Genomic DNA, 19748 nt, shown 5'->3' on the forward strand with positions numbered 1-19748 from the left:
ACTTGTTTTCAAACACAGAAAAAATATTCATATTTTTAAATGACTGAAGATATAATGGTTATCTCATATTCAAGAATGAATTAAAGGTGTATGGAAACCATCTAGTTACTTATACAGTTGCATGTACATGCAAAACCACACAAATTAAAACGGCTCTTGAGTAACACAAGGAAAAGGCTGTGACATTTTTAATATATTAAAGCTTCTGAACCCATGCTCTTGCAATGCCTAGAGAGAGCACTGAGATCACCCCACACCCACCACCTTTGCAAACAAAACAGGTTCTTGGCTTTAGAGGTGCAGTCATTCTCACCTCATTGCAAAACATTCTCAATCCACTAAATTATTTCCAAATAACTACAGTGCATTTGCCAAAGCACGGTATTTAATGGCAGAGAAACTGCATTTGATCATACAGCTTCACCACCTAATCTTACACAACTTACTTTTGTATGGCATCCTCTGACTCAAAGAATGTTGAAGCTTCCCCCCCTCCCCCTTATTAACCCAGTTTCCCACTACTGAAAATTACAAACTGCTTTTTTTCTGCTAGGGATTTTCTGCAAGACTTCACAGCAAACTTCATATTGCCTTCTTATTGCAAGACAGGACACAACAAAATGTGTTGCTTCTACCCTTAACACAAGGCAGGCTTTAAAGCAGTGCTGCTGCCTTCATTCTGAAAGCTCCCAAACTCCTGAGAATCTTATGCCACACATAAACCAATTTTCTCTCCTGAGTGAGACAGATAATGAACTAAGTAAATAAAAATTCACTTTCATTGTTCCCATTACACAACATGTCATGTTCCCACACCTGCTCTTTCTTCATCATCTTCACTGGATGTTAATGACAGCCCTAAGAATCTACTTTATGCAAACACAAGAAAACTTTTCTCCTTGTAGTAAATTTGTGGTTGTGTGGCTTATTTTTTTTCTTTGAGCTTCATTAGTTTCATGCCTATTTGTTAGTGTTTTCAGTACAAAAGTGCCGCACTACTTCAGTATTTACATACACTTTTCCCCACTCCCCAAAATATTGAGAAATTATTTGAAAAATGAAAGATCCCCCAAAACAATTCTTCAATACGTGCCCCTGCCATTCACAGGGAATCGTATATAACAGCAATGGAGGCAAGTGGCAGCAGAAACCATGGTCTGGGCACTTGGATTAGTTGTTTTCAGCCCTGTATCCACAATTCACAAGGTAAGAAATCTTGTTTGAGCTGAAACGAAGGTGTGTGCTAACAAGGGTATGCGCAATGCAACTACAGACCCACAGAAACTACAGAACAGTTCCAAAACAATTAACCAGCACTTGGTGACAGAGATGCAGTATTCAAGTCGAGTGCTCAGGAGGAATGTTTTCTTTCCTTTCTGCTTTTAAACAAAGGATTCCCTGTAAAATTTAAGAATCATAAACATATCATTTTATACAATGATAATTTCAAATCCCAATTTCATATCATAAAATCAATACTTCATTAACCCCATACATCCAAGCACACCACAATGTATCCGTTCACAGAACTCTCTGTTACTAAAAAAAAAAACCAAAACACAACAAAGCAAAATCCTAAAAATCAGAACCCTGCCAGATATCAGGGAAGTTTATTTAGTTCAACACAAAGATGCTACAGCATCAGACACATCTGAAGACTGAATGCATACCACACTTTGACCAGGTTCCACCCCCAAGCTGTTAGCTTCTGTAGCAGAAGTTCCCCATCCCCAATATTTCTGGTGGGACATTCCTTCCAAGGAATTAACAGAAAGCAAAGCAAATGTGACACAAAAGAGGAAAGCATTTAACTGCTGTCTAGCAAAACAGATCAGCAGGCTGCTTTCCTCTAGGCTACACAAAGAAACGTTTCCTGATGAGAGAAAGGAGCAGCCTGTAAGACACAAATGCTGTTAACTTGAGGCAGCAAATGCTGCCTAGCAGTTTTTAACTCTGTGATCTATGGCACCATGAAATAGGCATCTTTAATTTTTTCAGCTGAAACTGTGCATTTTCTACTGTCTAAAGAAGGGAAAGAGAAAGCAGAAAACAGATCACCATAGAAACTGGGTTACTACCGACAGCTGAACCTTCCACATGACATAACCCTACAGATATTAAAGTCATCCTGTGAGCACTTAGGCTGTAGCTTTTCATCTCTAGCATCAGTGCCTAGCCTTAAATGCCTGCCAAAGAAAACACCTGGTAAAAAGAATGGGTGGGAGGAAAGAGGGAGATGTTCCTAATTACAAGCACTGAATCATTTCACAACATTTTCACCTCGTTACTTTAGCAGAATGATTAGCAAAATCAGATTTTCATGCTATCTTTTATATAATCAGTTGACATTAAAATCCCATTGCTGCCTAGCCTGCATTGGGGTTCAACCTATTGAGGAAAACAAAGCACCACCACTGGTGGAAACAGGACCATTTCCCATTTTCTTGGGAAATAATCTTACTCTGGTATCTGCTATTCATCCCTCTTTATTTAATAGTATATAAAATCATGTTTATGACAACATTAAAATAAGGCTAAAATAAGATAAACTTTTAGAGACACTGATACAAATCAGCCTTCCAAAAAGGAAGTTCTAGTCTAAAAATTACAATAATGTCTAAAATTCTAGCACTGAAATGACAATAATAGTTATAGCAAGAATCAAATGAATTTTAGTGTAATCATGCCTGATTATGATCCAAGAATACATTACTCTTTGTGCTATTTCAAAACAAATTTTGAATAAAACTTCTGATAAGGGAGATACAAGTATGATTTACTCAAGGAAAGGCAGTGAAATTAAACTTTAGATAAATATTGCTACCTTTCATGTCAGCCCAAGCTTACCAATAGTGTCACTTGCACTCTATATTTCAGTATTGATTTGGCTCAAATAAATTTAGCTTTGCTATCCAGATAATAACATTGTCCTTTCTCTGTGGGTATGATTCTGGCTCACCACTGATGACTTCTCCCTCTCCTCACTGGAAATGTAGGCCTGAAAGAGGCACAGGGAGGACATGCAGCACATCCTTCCACCTGACAAAGGCATATCTCCAGCCCAGCATTCACAGGAGCATTCCTTAACCCAAACTAGTTTAAAAGTCAGAATGAAAATACAAGGGATACAGATGAGATGCCCTTGAATTCAGAAGGAAAACAAATAATTAAATGCATAATAACAGGACTATTTCAAATCTCATTTTCCTGTCTAGACTCTCTTCCAGCCTCATCAGATTAATGTAAAAAAACCCCCGTATTTCCAAAATCCCATGGAAGTGTGGAGCACCACACTTTGTTCAAGGAAGGACAAATCGGCTACTGAAAGGCAATGGTTTATTGATATCTACAGAGAGACTCTAAAAGAGTTCACAGCAGAAAAGAAAAAACAGAAGTTTTCATATTTTACTGGTGGGTCAGAAGATTGGCCGGATTACTACAATTTTATATAATAAAGAAAAAATAATAGGCAAACACAGCATTCTGTCATACCTCCTGATTTCTTCTCAGATCACATGATGAAATCAGCAGACTAAAATAATTATCTATCAAATGAGACCATATGACTCACAAAGCCTCTCTTTTGAGATATTAACCTCTTGAAGTACTAATTGACATTGCTGACAGACAGAATTAGCAATGCAAGCGGCTCAGCAGTCACTTCAGCAGTCAAATAGTTTTCTATTTCCATTGCAGAATCACAGACATGGAGGAAGGAGATACAACTATGTTTCCAGCTTAACAGCTCTTTAGGTAAGAGCTGAAAGAGTAAGACCTGAAAGAGTTCATGAAATGATCAACATTCTAGAATGAAAAAGGAAATTCCAACTCACAGAAAACTGTCCCTGGTTTCTCAGCGAGACCTACCCATACAAGTGAAATGGTACCATTTTCACTCCATCAGAGATCATCTCTTTTTTTATTTACAGACAGTCTCAATAACCACAGTCTTTCACCATGAAAAAAAATGCAAGGGACATTGCCTCCTTTGCTTTCAAGAATGACCTTGGTTTTGGGTAGGAATAAAGCAGTTCATTTATGTCTGGATCAAAGAGATACCGTCAATCCTGGCAGCAGGAGCTGAAGGAGCCAATGGAACAGCAATAGCTTGTGAAAGTCAAGGCCAAATTTCACCGAAACCATTCAATGTGAACCTGTTGCTGACTGAACATGGCCACCTGGAGAGAGCCAGCTGCATCATTAGGCTGGGAAAAGAAGAGTCTCTCCTAGTAAGCCATAACAACAAAACAGAGCACAAAGTCATCAAAGTTCACACAGCAAAAGTGTTGAACTTCTCTATGCAAAATGCAAAGTTATTTGAAAAGCATTTCTGAGTTGTGGGATTTCCCTGGCTGGGCTTGCTCTGACAACACAATCTGATGCTATTAGAATAATTTCCTTTCAGCTTTATATTTTCCCCTATGCCTGGTTCACAGTGCCATCGCCAAGGGTGACAATACTGAGCCTGGAAACACCTGAAACAGCAAAGTTTAGCTTTTATAGTATCAACATAAGCAGATGGATGGCCAGGTGAGTAACAGTCAAACACAAGTCTTAACTCGACCAACCTGGATCTCCTACAAAGGGATCACGATCACTCACAGGGGAGGTGGGAGGAGGTCCTGTTTCTTCCACAGCTGAAACCACTAAAATTTGTGCTGTTCTGTGATATGTAGGCAGTCCCAAGGACACACTGCACCCCTGTTAACAAAGTGCTGCTGCTGACTGCACTCTGCAAAGACACACAGGACTTTACTCTCCTTCCACAAAAATGCCAGGTAACCAAGGAGGACAGGAAAGTAGAGCATCTCCATGACAAGTGGGCTGCTGCAAAACCTCTGACCAACCCATCTCAATTCTTCTTATGGCCTGAGGGAAACACAAGCATTAACTTTGGAAAAAAAATCCAAGCAGAAATTATCAATTTTCTTAAAGGCGATAGCACTCTTTGGGCATGGAGTGTATTTTCTGTCTTGTTGCTCAGCAACAGCCATTTATAGACTTCTTGTACAGTTTAAGGCCTGATATTTGGAAAGCAATAATTTAAAAAGACATTCAATCGTGATATATAGGGGGAGAAATGTAAGTGACAATTTGTATTAATGTTTTAACTGAAAAACAATCTCACACAGTTAGTCTACCTAACAGGAAGATCAAAAGACAGTTTCTGTCTCAGGGGAATTCCCTGACCAGCCAATCAGCATCCAGGGGACAGCAGTGACCCAGACTCTGAGCTACCCTCTAAGACGCCACCACTAGCAGTTTGTATACCACTGACACTGGGTTTGCAAATTTGGGTCACAGAGCCCGCAGTGCCCACGGGTAGGCAGGAAGGCTCTGCATCCTCCACCACGCACGAGGAAACTCCTTGAATCACAGTTCAATGAAAAAAAAAATCTTGAGCACTTCATCTACCCTATAAATATCCACTACAGTTGAATCATAAAGACATAAAAGCTTCCCCCCAACCCTTTCTTTCCTGCTTTTACGCATTTTTAAAAGGCCTTCTTTGTATTTAGGGCCTGGGGACTTGCAGCAACAAAAGCAACTTGTATGTCATTTGCCAAACATGCCTCGACTGTAGGAGGTACAATCAAAAACTACCAGCATCCCACACGGAATCACTGCAGCAAGATCTGCATCTTCAGCCACTAGAAAAATGCCCACTGACTTACATCTACCTGAAACTTCACCTTACTTCAAAGTGATGCAAAAAACCCTAAATCCCAAACACAGAATATCTATACACACGCTACTGCAGGCAAATTGGATCTGCAAACAGAAATGTATATTTTTATATTTCTTTAAACATTACAGTTACTAGCAACCTTTCCACTGAAATTCAGAGAAAATTGTCACCCTGCAAATCTACACATTGGGCCTGACATCCAGGCCAGAAAACTCAGTCTTCTGCTTTAAACTATCAAACCTATCAAAGAGCAGTTATATCCCAAGGTTGTAATTGATACGATTTTCATAAGAAACATTTTTAAGGGGCGAAAACACATGAAATGTTTAACAGTTGTGAATTTACTTAATCTTTAAAAACATTGCTTTCTACATTTTACGTTGATTGTACTTGACCTTCTCTTCAAAATATCACACAGAGGGAGACAGATGTGGTTTATAATCAGCTGTTATTAACCCAGACAATACTTTAGCTATCAAAATACTGCCCATTCACCCCCCTAAGCTGCTGCATCCAAGAACAGCACTTGTTAGCTCCTGTTGTATTTCACAGATCCCCTTTCACAGGCTCTTCTCCACCCTCCCCAGGCAGCCACGGTTACATCTTGCGCTCTGTGACTCCGCACGTGATGTCAGTAGCACCCAATGCTGAAAACCACTGGGCAGTGGTGGGAAGCCACATGCAACACTGCCTGGGCACACCACGAATTTGCCTGTGTGATGCTTCTGACAGGGCTCAGTCAAGGCTGTGTATGATCAATGACAGAAAAATGAAACGTTTCACCAAGTGGCCTGGCCAGTCTGTTATGAGGGAAGCGCAGCCGCATCTTTCCCTACATCCCTGCCACCACCACGAGGACAAGAAGCGATACTCCTGCACCGCTGACCTGTGGCTCCCCACCTGCCCCATCTGCCCACAGGATTCCTCATACTCCACCAGTCATCAGCAAACCTGCAGTGTAAGAACCCACTATAAACCCTCAGTGAAACGGCAGCATTTCTGTCTTCCTTCCTGCAGTATGCTATCCTCATTTAATTCAGTACACTCTACAAAAAAAAGTTCTTTTAAAGTAAACAGGCTTTAAAAAAACATACAGAAATATCAATGATGAAGAAAATTTTGTGTAAACAGTTTTGATTTCTAGAGCTATCAAAGGATTGAACATAGCCCTGCAAGATCTTTGAAAAATAAGGCAATTACAGCTACATCAAAACCACCAATGTCTTGGTCACTGCTTGAGACACAAAACAGCTCAACAACCTCAATAAGATCTGCAAAAACATCGAGCAGCAGTGTGGCGCCTACCCCAGACAGAGTGACAGGAAAATATTCTGACTCATGTCAAAATTCACTTGGGGTCACATCCACAGAGGGTGGCATATGCTGAACTGCATTTCGATCCATACCACCAAAAGGAAGGCCATGATTTCAAAAAAGAAGTTAATTATAAATCTTCTTTAAAACTCACAATTCATCCAACCTGAAAAACATGTTACAAGAGTTGCAGGAGTTGTAGAAGAGTGGCCACAAAAATTTAAGGGCAAATGAAATAACTGCAGTTCCCCTGAATATTAAACTAATGAGACACGTTGCACCAAAGACAGATTATTAGGAAAAGGATACATGATTTCATGTCTGTGTGCTTACAGGGAATGTTGACAGTATATTACAAAGATTCTCCAATTTAAAAATTTTTTAAAAGTCTACACTTAAGGAATACACACATACCCACACACAAATACTCAATGTCATGATTTAATTCATGGGTGCCCGAATTTAAGACTCAAGAACACAAACACTTGTAAGGGCAAATGAAACAAGAGGAAACACTGAGATGATGCAAGTCATAACATAGACTTCACAGCATAATTACCTAAATGCAAAAATAAGTATTATTTCCAGACCCTTGGTACAAATTCTGTCCAGACTCTCCTGTTCCTTACACGATTTTCAGGGCACAGCCCCAGTTTTGCTCGTGGGTGGAGCAGGCCCATAGCTCTGGTTGCAGCTGGGAGTCCATCCTGGGTTCACACACACACAAGGAGGAAGCGCTGTCTTTAGTCTCAGTGTCTCTGCCTCAGCACTGAGCCATCTGCATCGCTGCCATGAGATTATCAGGTGTGTCTACAACTTGTTTAGGCAGGAAGGGAAAATTAAGTGCTGTATTGATCAGACAGATGCACTGCACCATGCTGTCCTACAGCAAGGGAGTTTGAAACAAGTTACTGAGAAAGAAGTGGAGCCATAACTGATTACCTAGCTCACAGAAGTGAAATAAGGCTACATTTTCTTGTATCTGTAAAACATCTGGAGCATGGACAATTGCTGACTTAACTGTGAAAGTTTAATTTAAAAGTTAAAGGTGAAAGGAAATATATTCAACACAAACTTTGATAGTAGATAAGGCTGTACTTTTCTGAGTCTTTTTCTGTACAGTTGAGCTCATGCCCAATCGCACTCCCTTGCATTTACTTAATCCTAGCTCCCCCCAAAAAGTCACATTTAAAATAAAATACCAATTTGAGGTTTTAAATATCAAAGATTAACTGAGTATTTTTCATTAGACCAACATAGAATCCCCAGGCTGGTTTTACTGACTTAGCTTGAGTTATTCAGGGAAAACTAGTTTTACTTTGCAAGCCCAGACTGTAGCAGTCTCTATGGTCCAGTCCACACCACAGACATCTTTATATATTAAAACAGCAACCTGACCCCAGTGAAGCACATCTAATGAAGATGTATTTAGTTTCACCATTTTTTTCATGGGAAATTACCAGTAATTAACAGTAAGTCCCCACACCAGGAAACCAAAATGACCTGGTATGAATGACCTGGGCAAGCTCAAGCTCAGAACCAGTGAGCAGAGATAAACTTCCCTAAGAGACTCTCTCCACAAGAACTGGGGGAAGCTGTGAAAGCAGAACTGGGTTAACAGCCATGGTGTTACTGGACACTCTCCAGCAAGAGCAGCTGCGCTTCTTCCCCAGGATCTCCAGCCCTGCCCTCACCAGTCCCCCCAGTGAAATGGGGCAGAGGAGCAGTGGGGCTGCAACTCCTGCCCGTACCAGCCCATTTCATCAGGGCAATGCTAACCTCAATTAGCATGAGAAATTATGGGAAACACCTCTGTGCTGGAGAGGGAAGTGAAATTAAAACCCTTCACACAAGCTGAAGCATACTTTAAATCATACCATATTTAGCCACTCCTTTTCTCTACAAGTGTTACCTATTTGACTGTTTACAAAACGTTTATTTCACCTTTACATTTCCGATACGTAAGACTGTCACACGGAAGAAGTGCACTCTGACATCAAATTCTAACAACTCCTGCAAATATTTCTCCTCTTGTCATTTTTTTTTTCCCTAAGGGAGATAATCTCCTGAACAATTAAATGAATGTCTGACATGTTTGAAAAATTCTTCTTTATGTATCTCCAAGATCGTAAGTCAAAACTCTATTTACTTTAAACCTTTATTAATAAACTATTATACTACAATACTATTATACTACAATACTATGATACTAACAGGCAATTATATGCTTGGCTATACAGACCTGTATGCTTAGTTTAAAATCAAGAAGACAATCAAACATATTCTACTTACTTTAACATACATATAATCTAAAACATCTATTTCCGTCCCATATCTCCTGTAACACCGATTTTCAGCACTTTCAGAGGCAGTTGGTGTTTCCTTTCCAGGTAAAATAGGCTCAATCTCCATGGAATATATTTCCATATATCTTGTTTTGGTGTATACTAACTCATAAGGCAACTTGGGAACGTCTCTCTCTGGTTTCCTCCGCAAAACAACTGAGGTCATCTGCTTTAAAGACACTTGTGAATAACCCATGGAGTCTGCAGACAGTAACGTGTGACAAGCCATGTTGGGGCAATGAATTCTCTCATTGTTAGACTGACTCATAGTATTTTTAGGTTATTTCTCTGTCTCTACAAAGAGGAAGAGTGTCCTCCCATAAATCACAAACTAATCACAACATTCTCTTGTCTTGTGATAATCAAATGGAAGAACTCAAAGACACCATTGGTAATTGAGCAAGACTTCCTGATTTTCATATCCATTTACAAAAAAGAGACCACATGGGTATGAGAGTCACTCCGTTGAGAAGTCTCTGTTCTTCTACATTTAGGACTGTCAAGCTAAAAATGTGCAGTTTGCATCTACCCATACAACAATCATGGAAAACAACACAACAAATCACACGTCAAATCTCCCCCTGTGTTAACACAGAATGAGAGCTCTTCAAAACAATGATGCTTTAGCCTTTACATTTAATCTTCAAGAGAGGGAGGGCTCTCATCAGACCACAGTGTAAGTAAGCAGCCTGGAAGAGTCTGCTCTCAATCATCCTCACTGTCTCCAGAGAGTTAAATAAACTCATCAAGCCACTTTCACTAAGTGACAGTGGCAGCTTTTATTCTATGTGAATTACCCTGGCAGCCTTACCTACAGCCACACCTGAAGCAGGGTTAAATGGCAAAAATGGAGACCTGATGAGCAAGGAGGGACGTGCAACAGCTTTCAAGACGTTCAGAAAAAAGCCACAACTTTCACCAAACAGCCTGGAGGTGACACAGACAAAAACACAGCTGCATTCTGCATTCCTGACTGATTCTCCTCCAGTTTAATCTTCATACTGCTCCCTCAAACCATTCATCAGCATGGTGACTTCTCATTCATACTTGCTTTTTAAGGTTTGATTTGTACCTTCTTCTCCTTTAACATTTTAAGAGGCTTTACCCCAGCCTTGAGTACTTCCATAGCTATTGAAAGAGCTGTGACAGTTCTTGCTGTTGTCCCTGACTAACAGGCCAAAGACATTAAATCCATGCCACTAAGGAGAATAGAAGGTGTAAAGCACAAGATCTCTGTTTCCAGAAGTAGTCCATCTGGACCTTCTTCAAAATTAAAATTTGCAGATGCATTAAAAGCTGGGTCAGTATCTGCAGTCCACAGACATTTGGGAGGAGAGAAGTTTTAAAATTTCATTATCAGTGCCTAATGTTTCCTTTGTTTACATTCCAGCTGCTTAATGCCCAGAATTCAGCAGGAAAGGCAGTCCTCTAATGTAACCACACTAACTACTGAGCCTCTTTTTAAAAACAAACGAAAAACGGAACCAAAAGACACAAAACCCCCCACACAAACTGTTTAGCCAGCACTGATCTCTTCTTCACGTTTTATTTGAATATAAACAGACCGATACATAGAAACAAAACTATTAAATACTGTAACTAACTGCAAGCAGCTGTACTGCTCCTATTGTGACCTGGACGGCCAGGAACAGGAAGACTCCAAAGCCATCAAGCTCATCAGCTCGGTAACTGTGATTAACTGTGCTCTTCACGTTTGTGCAGTGCTGGGCAGCCCAGGTGACCCATCTCACACAGGGTTTCACGTTGGGCTCCTGCCTGGAGCAAACTGAAAAAATGGATCGTGCTAAAAGCTGAGATGGCAACCATGAGATAGCAGAGGTCCTCAGAGGGGAAGCTTCTCCTGAACATACACCACAGCTATTAAACATTAAAATTGAGGTTTAAGTAGACAGGTCCTAACTTACTGCAATGCTGTGAACACAGAGCTATCCACAGAGAACTTGGCAAGAGACATGCTTAGGATGTTTTGTTTTCCTGCACAAATTGTTCCAAACATATATATGTATATGAGAGCAAAATTATTTCCCTGCAGTAAGAAGAAATAGAGAACAAAAGGTTTGATCTCTCAGATTTATGTGCTTCATTTCAAAGCACAAAATTAAGCAGTGTGTGATTACTCACACGGGATAACGATAAATCTTTGCAGAATCAGGCTTAAGCAAACCCAGTTAAGCAAAGCCAAGCAACACTGAGAATGAGGAGGAAATGATGCAGTCCTAAGCAAAGGGTGGCACTGTTCTCAGCCAGGAAAGCCACTAAAAGCCTTGCCATTAGTGTTGGTAAACAAGGCCTTAGCAACCCAATCACACAACTCACTGCCCTGGAAACGGCTCAAAAGTAAAGCCAACAAAAGGAAAAAGCTACTGTATGAAGAGCCTTTGAATTCAAAATAGTTTGAATTTTCTGTCTCTCACACGAATTTTAGATAACAGGTTTAATTTCATGCCTAATGCTTTTCCACGTACTTAAAAGTTTTGATATCAATTTAAACCAGTCGAAGTCCTAGAAGCTTCACCCTGAAAACAAAACCATACATCTGCTGTGGCATATAATAAGTGGGGTTATGGTCTACAAAAACAAGCAGAATGACTTAGTTTGATGAAAAAGTGAATGTCACAGACATGATGAAAATTTCCAAGAACCATGGGACTATTTCTGACCCTAGCTCCTTATTTTCTGCAACAAGAACCTCCTATTATTGACGGCAAGTAGGAAGTTCTTCCTTGCTGTTTCAGCAGCAGAGAAGACAAGCAGAAGGTACATTCTGCTGCTTCAACTCGTTCGAGTAGTTTGCTAATGAAGCATCAGGAACAAAAGCCCTGCCCAAATGCCGTTTCTTGGCCCTGGGCCCAACTGTACAAATACTCACTATCGGAGTCAAGCTCAATACACGCAGGAGTAAACACTGCTCCACTACAGTGAGCACAAAATTAGATCAGAGATAACCTCTGCACCTTCAAGCACGTGAAAGAAAACACAGCTAAGCAAAGGACTCTGCTCGTCTCTAACTTCATACATGCACGCCAAGGTAAGCTGACTTGAATCAAGAGGCATAAAACAAATCAATGACTCTTATCAGAGGAGCTCTTGCTGCGTGACAGCACAAAGCAAACCTGCATCCATCACCTTCCCTCCAGCCAAGATGCCTTTCAAACCAGCAGCATCTGTAAGTATGCTCATAAATACATGCAGGTGCCAAAGTCTCCAGTAACACAAGCAAAACTTCAAATAATTAAATACTTGTTTTGTGTGTGCTCTGTGCTGTCAAGGAATGAAACCTGAATTCAATGAATGTATATAAATTAATGTACGAACATAATACATTATTATGCATTAATGTGTATAAATATCTAAAGGGGAGTGCCAAGAAGATGGAGCCAAGCTGTTCTCAGTGTGCCAACTTCTAGGACACAAGGCAACGGGCAGAAACTGATGCATAGGAAGTTCCACCTGAACATGAGGAAGAACTTCCCTATTGTGCGAGTGGAACAGTTTGCCCAGAGTGGGTGTGGAGTTTCCCTCACTGGAGATATTCCAGAACTGTCTGGACACAATCCTGTGCCATGTGCTCTAGGATGACTCTGCTTGAGCAGGGAGGTTGGACTGGATGACCCACTGTGGTCCCTTCCAACCTGACCCATTCTGAGATTCCGTGAATGTCCCTGTAGGCCACCCCAAGCTCCTCCAGAGTCTGCTGCAGAGCCTAATCCAGGCACAGGCCCCACAGTTGCACACTGCTTTTCCCTCACAGCAGAAACACCACCTGTGGTTAACCTCACTGTCGCTTCTTGCTTTTTTGAAATCCTATTAAAAATAGACCATCCAGAAACAGTGCAACCATGTGATCCTGGACATTTGTGTGACTTCCTCCAATTCAGCTGCCTCAATGAGCCCATTTCAATAACAAAAATGCTTTTCTTTCTACAGATTAAGCAATAAGCAATGAGTCTCATAAAGAGAGAGACAAATTGCTTTGTTATTAGAACACATGGAGAGGATTAAACTCCCAAAGGCCCTAGGAGACCCCAGCAGATAGGTAAATCTGCCCAACAGGCAGCCTATCCCTTACAACTCCACCTGGACCTCAGTGGCTCAACAAAAGATAATGGTGGTCATAATACACATTTTCTGACATAGCAGGAGCTTGACAGCACTTTCTTTCATTATTTATTTATCTAAAAAATAATAGTAATCCATTACTCAAGCCATCTGGCACATGCAATAAAATCCCTACAGTAGAAACAGACTGCAAATAACCAGTGGCAGTTCCATGTACTATTCTGCAAGGATTGATGATGACAGTTTGAGGGGGATCCCATGTAATCCACTAATATTATTAGGTAAATGTTTCAACATGTTAATCAAAGAACTAAACAGATAAGACAAATTATTATAAATGGGACCTTCACAGTTCTTTACATGTAACAGAGAATTCCTACAACTTTCTAGATCAGATCTACAGGAAAAAAAATAAGAACATTTTAAAATATATAGCTATGATCTCCCCTCACCAAAAATAGCTCCCAGCAATGCTACACTCTCAGTGTTTCGTTAGGACTACAGGATACACCCTCCCAAAAACTATTTGTGGGCTGCGAGAAGCTTTCACAAACAGCTTGGTATGTCTCTGCCCGCACCAGAGTGGCATCATTTCCTGCTCCAGACACACTCAGCACCCAGGGGAGCAGCTCTGGTGCAGACTAGGCTCCAACTTAAACCATCACTCATCTTGCTTCCCAAGGCCCAAGTGTATTTTAACAAGATGATAGACTGCTGACATGTCAAAAAACTGCTGTTAGAAAGCTAAGAGCTTTTTAATTTCTTAAGCTGCTGTGGCTGACATTTGACTACAGGAAATTTCTTTTACACAAACAAAGAAAAATATCAAGGTTAGGTTAAACCAAGTTTTGTTAGACTGTTGGGTAATTATATCCTCAGCACCTTCAGTTTTAAGGCAATAGGAATAAAGTAGGTGCACACTGTTGTGAGCTGTCACTGGCAGGGTTGCCATTCCAGTGATACAGCAGGTCCCTGAAGCAGAGAAGCAACTGAAATATTCCCTCTTCCACTGCTGCACTAGATTTTAAGAAGAGGCAGAGGTACAGTTATGAAGTATCCTGTGAAGGCTCACTCTCATGTGCAGATGCAATTGCTTGACAGTGCACATTTGATTTCTGCAACAGCTTGTCTGGTCTGAACTGTTCCCCTCGGACCCAGAGCAGGACACCCAAGCTGTGCATGAAGATAAACAACCCCCATCTCTGCACTGATGGGCAGCAGGGTTCTGGAAGGACAAAGTAGTGACCTACTGAGACAAATGGTTACTGTTTAATGCTTAGAAAACACTTAGGTCACATGCAATAGTTTTGTTGCAAAATGTGGAATATGTAAACGTTTTCTTAAGAAAGGAGGTTCTTTGATGTTTGATCTTCGTGTACTTTCAAGCCTAGTCAACAAGAAAGGAGATTTAATCCATGAAACAGCAGCAGAACTTACAGGTCACAAAGACATTTGACAGAACCCCCAGGATAAGGAAGAAATTAATAAAGCCAACTCATCAACTGTGCTGAATCAGATCTCACTGGGTAAGAGGTAATTTCGGCAGGGGGAGATCATAACCAATGGCCACTGGCCCAAAAAACCCAACAACCCAAAAGAAGAGAAAGACTGAGCATGTGGACTAATTAGCACAAGAAATGAGAGTCTCATTAAACAATACAACACAGAATACTAACTATTAAGAGAACTAGGTAACTTGTAGCCAAGGAACATTAATGACTTTGTTTGCTAAAATGTATACATAATGAAAAGTTTTGGTTGTCATCGTGTTGGCTTGGTGGATTTTCCCCCGGCCCCACTTTCTGTAAATAAGTCAAATACCTCGATTCTGTGTGTGGATTGGCCTCTTGCACACTGGGTGAAAGAACCTATTTTGGGACAACAATTTGAACAGCAATATACAGGACTACATAATTAAGGCAGCTTTTTTTTTTTTTTTTAACATCTCAAGAAGAGCCCAATAATAGGCACAGCGATTTTGAAACAGTTATCTTTTCTCTCTTATGCTGAGGAGTTTTTTTGCTGTATTTCCCTACCACAAACACACCCAAGAAGAGCCATAACCTGGTCAGAATCTGCCATTTGCCATTTTTGCTTGCAAGGACCCAGCACAACTGAAGAAGAGCAAGACTTGTAACACCCCTGGCTTCACACTCAGAGCAGCTGCTGGAAACAGCCCCGGGAAAGCAAGAAAGGGCCACTTGCGATGCTGAGGACCGCACAAGCAGCTTTTTGTTTTGTGCAGTTTCCTCTGACACTTCCCTAACTCAATTTACTGTTCATAAATCCCCAAACGGAGCCATTTCAAGGTCAGCTACTGAGTTCAGCTTGCCCAGATCGTGTTGTCCAGCGAAAACTGTTTACTGATTCCTCTATGTTCAAAAGAACATTTCCACTCACTTCAACTGAAATTGGATCAGGCTCTAAGTCAGGACCCAGCTAGCTGGAGCTAGCTAGCCCTCATCTCCAAGATAATGGAAAGGGAGGAGCATATTGGTAGCAGCAAGAATGAAAATAAATGAATGGATAAGTAAATAAATCAGCACACTGCACACAGTCATACAAAAGGGAAACAGAAATTCTGAGGGGGCAAAGCAGCACGCTCTAGGAAAGCACAGCATGAAACAGAAACAACTCAAACCCAGGGAAAAATAGATGGAAATGGAGAACAAAAATGACTGAATTATGTCAACTCTTCACTATGACTTTGAAAGAGGTGGCACAAACATAGTGTCTGATCTGTTTTGTTGATTTTTGTGTACAGGCAACAAAAGCACGTTCTGGGGCTTGGTTTCACACCCCTGAAACTCACAAAGGCTATGTCTAACATAAATGTGGTGCTCTCAGCAGTGTGGAAGTCAGATGAGTTCCAGTTCTAGGCAAAGCATTCTCACTTGTTCCTGATTTCCAAGGAAAGCAAATTACAGTTAACAAAAGCTGACACATGGCCTAGTTTGTCCCTGTCAATTTTTATGGGTCAGCAGAAGTAGGTAATATCTGCTGTTGGTCAATAGTTACTGAAATGCTTGTCAACTACACACCAGCATCACTCAGCAGGGCAACAATGATCCAGAAAACACATCAAGATTCTTCTCAGTTTGTTTCCAAAGTCAAAAAACCAAAGCTTTCAGAAATGAACTTATAGCAGGACCACACACCTGCCACTGACATACATCCAATAGGACAAGGCTCAAAGGCATAATATTTTGAATAAAAATACCTGGGATATAACCCATGGATCAAATTTAAGCTTCTGCACCCAAAAATTGAAGCTACAGCCCTCAAGCAGAGTCTGTGTTTGCAGTATCACTGGGCACAGGAATACAAAGCCCATTGCTCACAACCAGCTTGGGAGGGCATTAGAGCCAGTCCTTAAACTTAAATCCAGATTTCCATATTAACTACAACCACGTGCAGCTACCAGGCTGGCCATACACTCACTAAGTTTAGATACACACCTGGAATGAATCAAAGCAATTGGGCTTTTTCAGGTGTGGCACAACTTCTTCAAAAACCTCTACTGCTGGTTTCTAACAAAAAATAACTTGCCTTGGAAAAATGAAGAGTTCCTTTCAGCTATTTCAAAATGTGGTTGGGACAGTGAGTGCTATTTTTGTGCTGGCAACAAAGAAACCAAATTTGAAGGCATAACATATTAGCAAAGCTGGACACACTGAAGCACACAGCAGAGAGCCCCAGTCCCACCATGAGCAGCTGGAAATAAGAAGTCTGTTTCTCCTGTTCTCAGACAAGGTTTGAAGTGAAGCTGACAGCTCCTTTGCAACACTGGTCACCCAGTCATTAACATAATTTTACCAACCGTTGTTCCAGTTACTGACATGAACACGGCTACCTGAACAACACAGGCAAGCTGGGATGTGAGTCTCCAATGGGAGAGGGTGAGACAGCTGCCAGGTACTTCATTTCAGGACACACATGTGCATGCACACAGCAAGCAACAATGTGCTGAACATCCATACCTCACCCTGTTTGCCAGCAAAATATCTGTGCCAATACCACACAGTAAGAGTTGATGCTATACTGGAAGCTCTGGTACTTTAAGCAGCTGCCCTGAATGAATATCTTGACTCTGCCTACCAGTATAAAAAAGATGTAAAATTCGCTCTTTCTGTGCCTACGTATGTCTCTAAAGAGGACAAGAACAGCCTGTGGTGTGAGAGTAAAGCCCAGAAGCAAACTCACTGGCCTTCATCACCCAGCAACTCCCTACTGCAGGATCATCCCGGCGCTTGTTTGACTTTGTGTTTGCTCTCTTTAACTCTGTGTGCTTTGACCTTAAATCCATTATTTATGTTACCTAATCAAGGATGAGATACTGAATGGGATTTAAACAGCATGCCTCCCTTACTTGGGGAAAAAGCCAGCAGAGAGGGAAGACAGCAGAGCACCTCTCTTGAACACCCAGCAGGTTTCCTACCCTGGCCTGCCTGATTCTGAGCCAGGCCTTCCTCAGAAACTACAAGGGGCCTTGAGCTTTCCACTGTAATGCAGTTCCAACACAACAGCACGCCCACAGTTTTGGAGCAGCTTCTGACCAAAGAATTCAACCACTCAGGGAAGGGAATTCAAGGTCAGATAGAGTTGGAAATTAAAAAAAAAAAAAAAAAGAGAGAGAAAGTATTCTGACCAACACTTTATGAGACACTTCAATTCCATAAGAAAAGCATCTACAAAGAGAGAGAAATCAAGAACACCTTTCCAAAATAAGTCCTTACACAGAGAAGGTCTATTGGGCACTTGGGAACAACTCTGCAGTACCACGGCTCTCTTCACCAGAATGGTAATTTTCATCCCTTTGGGCAATGATAGTTCAAAGAGATATTCTTCTGTGAGACACAAGACACCAAGATGTCATATACCACTAATATAACAGCATTCTTTAGAGGGTGCTGCATGAACCTCACCTCCTCCCATTCAATGTCTCTTACACAGATATACTACTCAGATACAGTCAAGCCTGTTGAAGGGACTACTCAGTTTGATTAGTCCTGATGCACAGTCAGTGTGCTGTCCCGCCACTTCTGAGTGGGAGGACTCTACCACTAAAGTGACCTATTCATGCCAAAACAAAAAGTCTGTCCTTCCTCACCCACCATGCTAGACTGGGGATAATTTGGGAGTATTTCATGAAGTGGCTCAAGGATCTAGATGGCATGGTTTTCCTAATGACACACTTTGACTGTGCAAGCTTTTTGAAAGAAGTATTTGCAGTTTGCCATGTTATGCTGTACATTCTGGTGACCCCAGTCCCTCCTGCCCTTAAAAACCTGTTGACTGTCATTTCTTCCAGATTTCTGCCCTAGCTCAAGGCAGAATAATAAGAACAAAACCATTTCCACATCTCAATTTGCAGGCTTTGCCCATCATCAAGATGCATAGGTCAGGAACTGTTTTCAGGTAGGAGCTGATGAGATACTAACACTCAGGGCTAAAACGATTAGAAAAATGTCTGATTAAAGAGCATATGAGAGTCACGCTGCGCATCACTGCTGACTGCAGGGCTTCTGAACGGCTGCCAAAAGAATAAATATAATCCGAAGGTGCAGTGTCACCAGAAAAGGGTAGTTGAATATCAAAGCGCTCATGTCGTAGAAGTCGTTTTTCCTCAGGGGTCGGGAAGGTGTTTCCGAAGGCGATAACCGAGCGGCCGTGCAGACCCGCCGCGCTTCCCCCCGGGCGCGTCCCCGCCGCGCTGCCGGCGCCGCCCCGGCCGCTACCCCCGAGCCGGCCCCGCCGCCCCCCGCCCGGCCCTGGGCACTGAGCCCCTCCAGTACAGCGGGGACCGGCCCCGCGCCCGCCGGGATGCGGCCCCACCGCGGGGAGCGCCGCCGGCTCCCGCCGGGGCCGCGGGAAGCAGTGCCGGTCCCTGCCCGCGGTACCCCATCGCTCGGCCGGGATGCTCGCCCGGGGTGCCCGCCCGGGATGCTCGCCCAGCCCGCGCCGCACCCGCCTCGCCCGCCCCGCGGCCAGGCCGCCCCCGCGCAGCCCCGGCCCCGCCGCCGCCCTACCTTCGTGTAGAGCTCGGAGGCTGCCATGGCGCAGGGCGCGGGCGGGCGGCCCCTCTGCGGCAACCCGGCGGCGGGAGGCGGAGGCGGGCGGGAGGAGGAGGAGGAGGAGGAGGAGGAAGAGGAGGAGGAGGAGGATGCTCAGGCGGCGGCCCGCGCCATGTTGCTGCTACCTGGCGGGCTCTGTGCATTGTGGGAGCGGCGGCGGGGACGGGCAGGGACGGGCAGGACGGAGGGCGGCGGAGCGCGATGCCTCCCCCCGGCGGGCGGGACGCGGCCCCGGCACCGCGCCCA

The 19748-nt window shown here is 42.5% G+C and overlaps 1 protein-coding gene across 17 annotated transcripts in view; it reads right to left on the reverse strand.

Annotated features, from left to right (window-relative positions):
* The window catches only part of MYO5A (myosin VA), a 99217-nt gene extending 79602 nt beyond the window's left edge, over positions 1 to 19615 (reverse strand). For 6 of the 17 annotated variants that reach the window (XM_027883049.1, XM_027883041.1, XM_027883039.1 and 3 more), the window contains exon 1: positions 19458 to 19613. In XM_027883049.1, coding sequence (XP_027738850.1) covers positions 19458 to 19484 — 27 coding nt within the window. In that variant the 5' untranslated portion in view covers positions 19485 to 19613. Of the gene's footprint in view, positions 1 to 19457 lie in introns of all 17 variants that reach the window. The other 11 variants (XM_027883048.1, XM_027883034.1, XM_027883036.1 and 8 more) reach the window with 3 other exon arrangements.
* Positions 19616 to 19748: the final 133 nt, after the last annotated feature.

Source organism: Empidonax traillii, unplaced genomic scaffold, assembly GCF_003031625.1.
Source record: "Empidonax traillii isolate 1590-97213 ecotype Southwest subspecies unplaced genomic scaffold, ASM303162v1 scaffold117:size1203958, whole genome shotgun sequence".
NCBI lineage: Eukaryota > Metazoa > Chordata > Aves > Passeriformes > Tyrannidae > Empidonax > Empidonax traillii.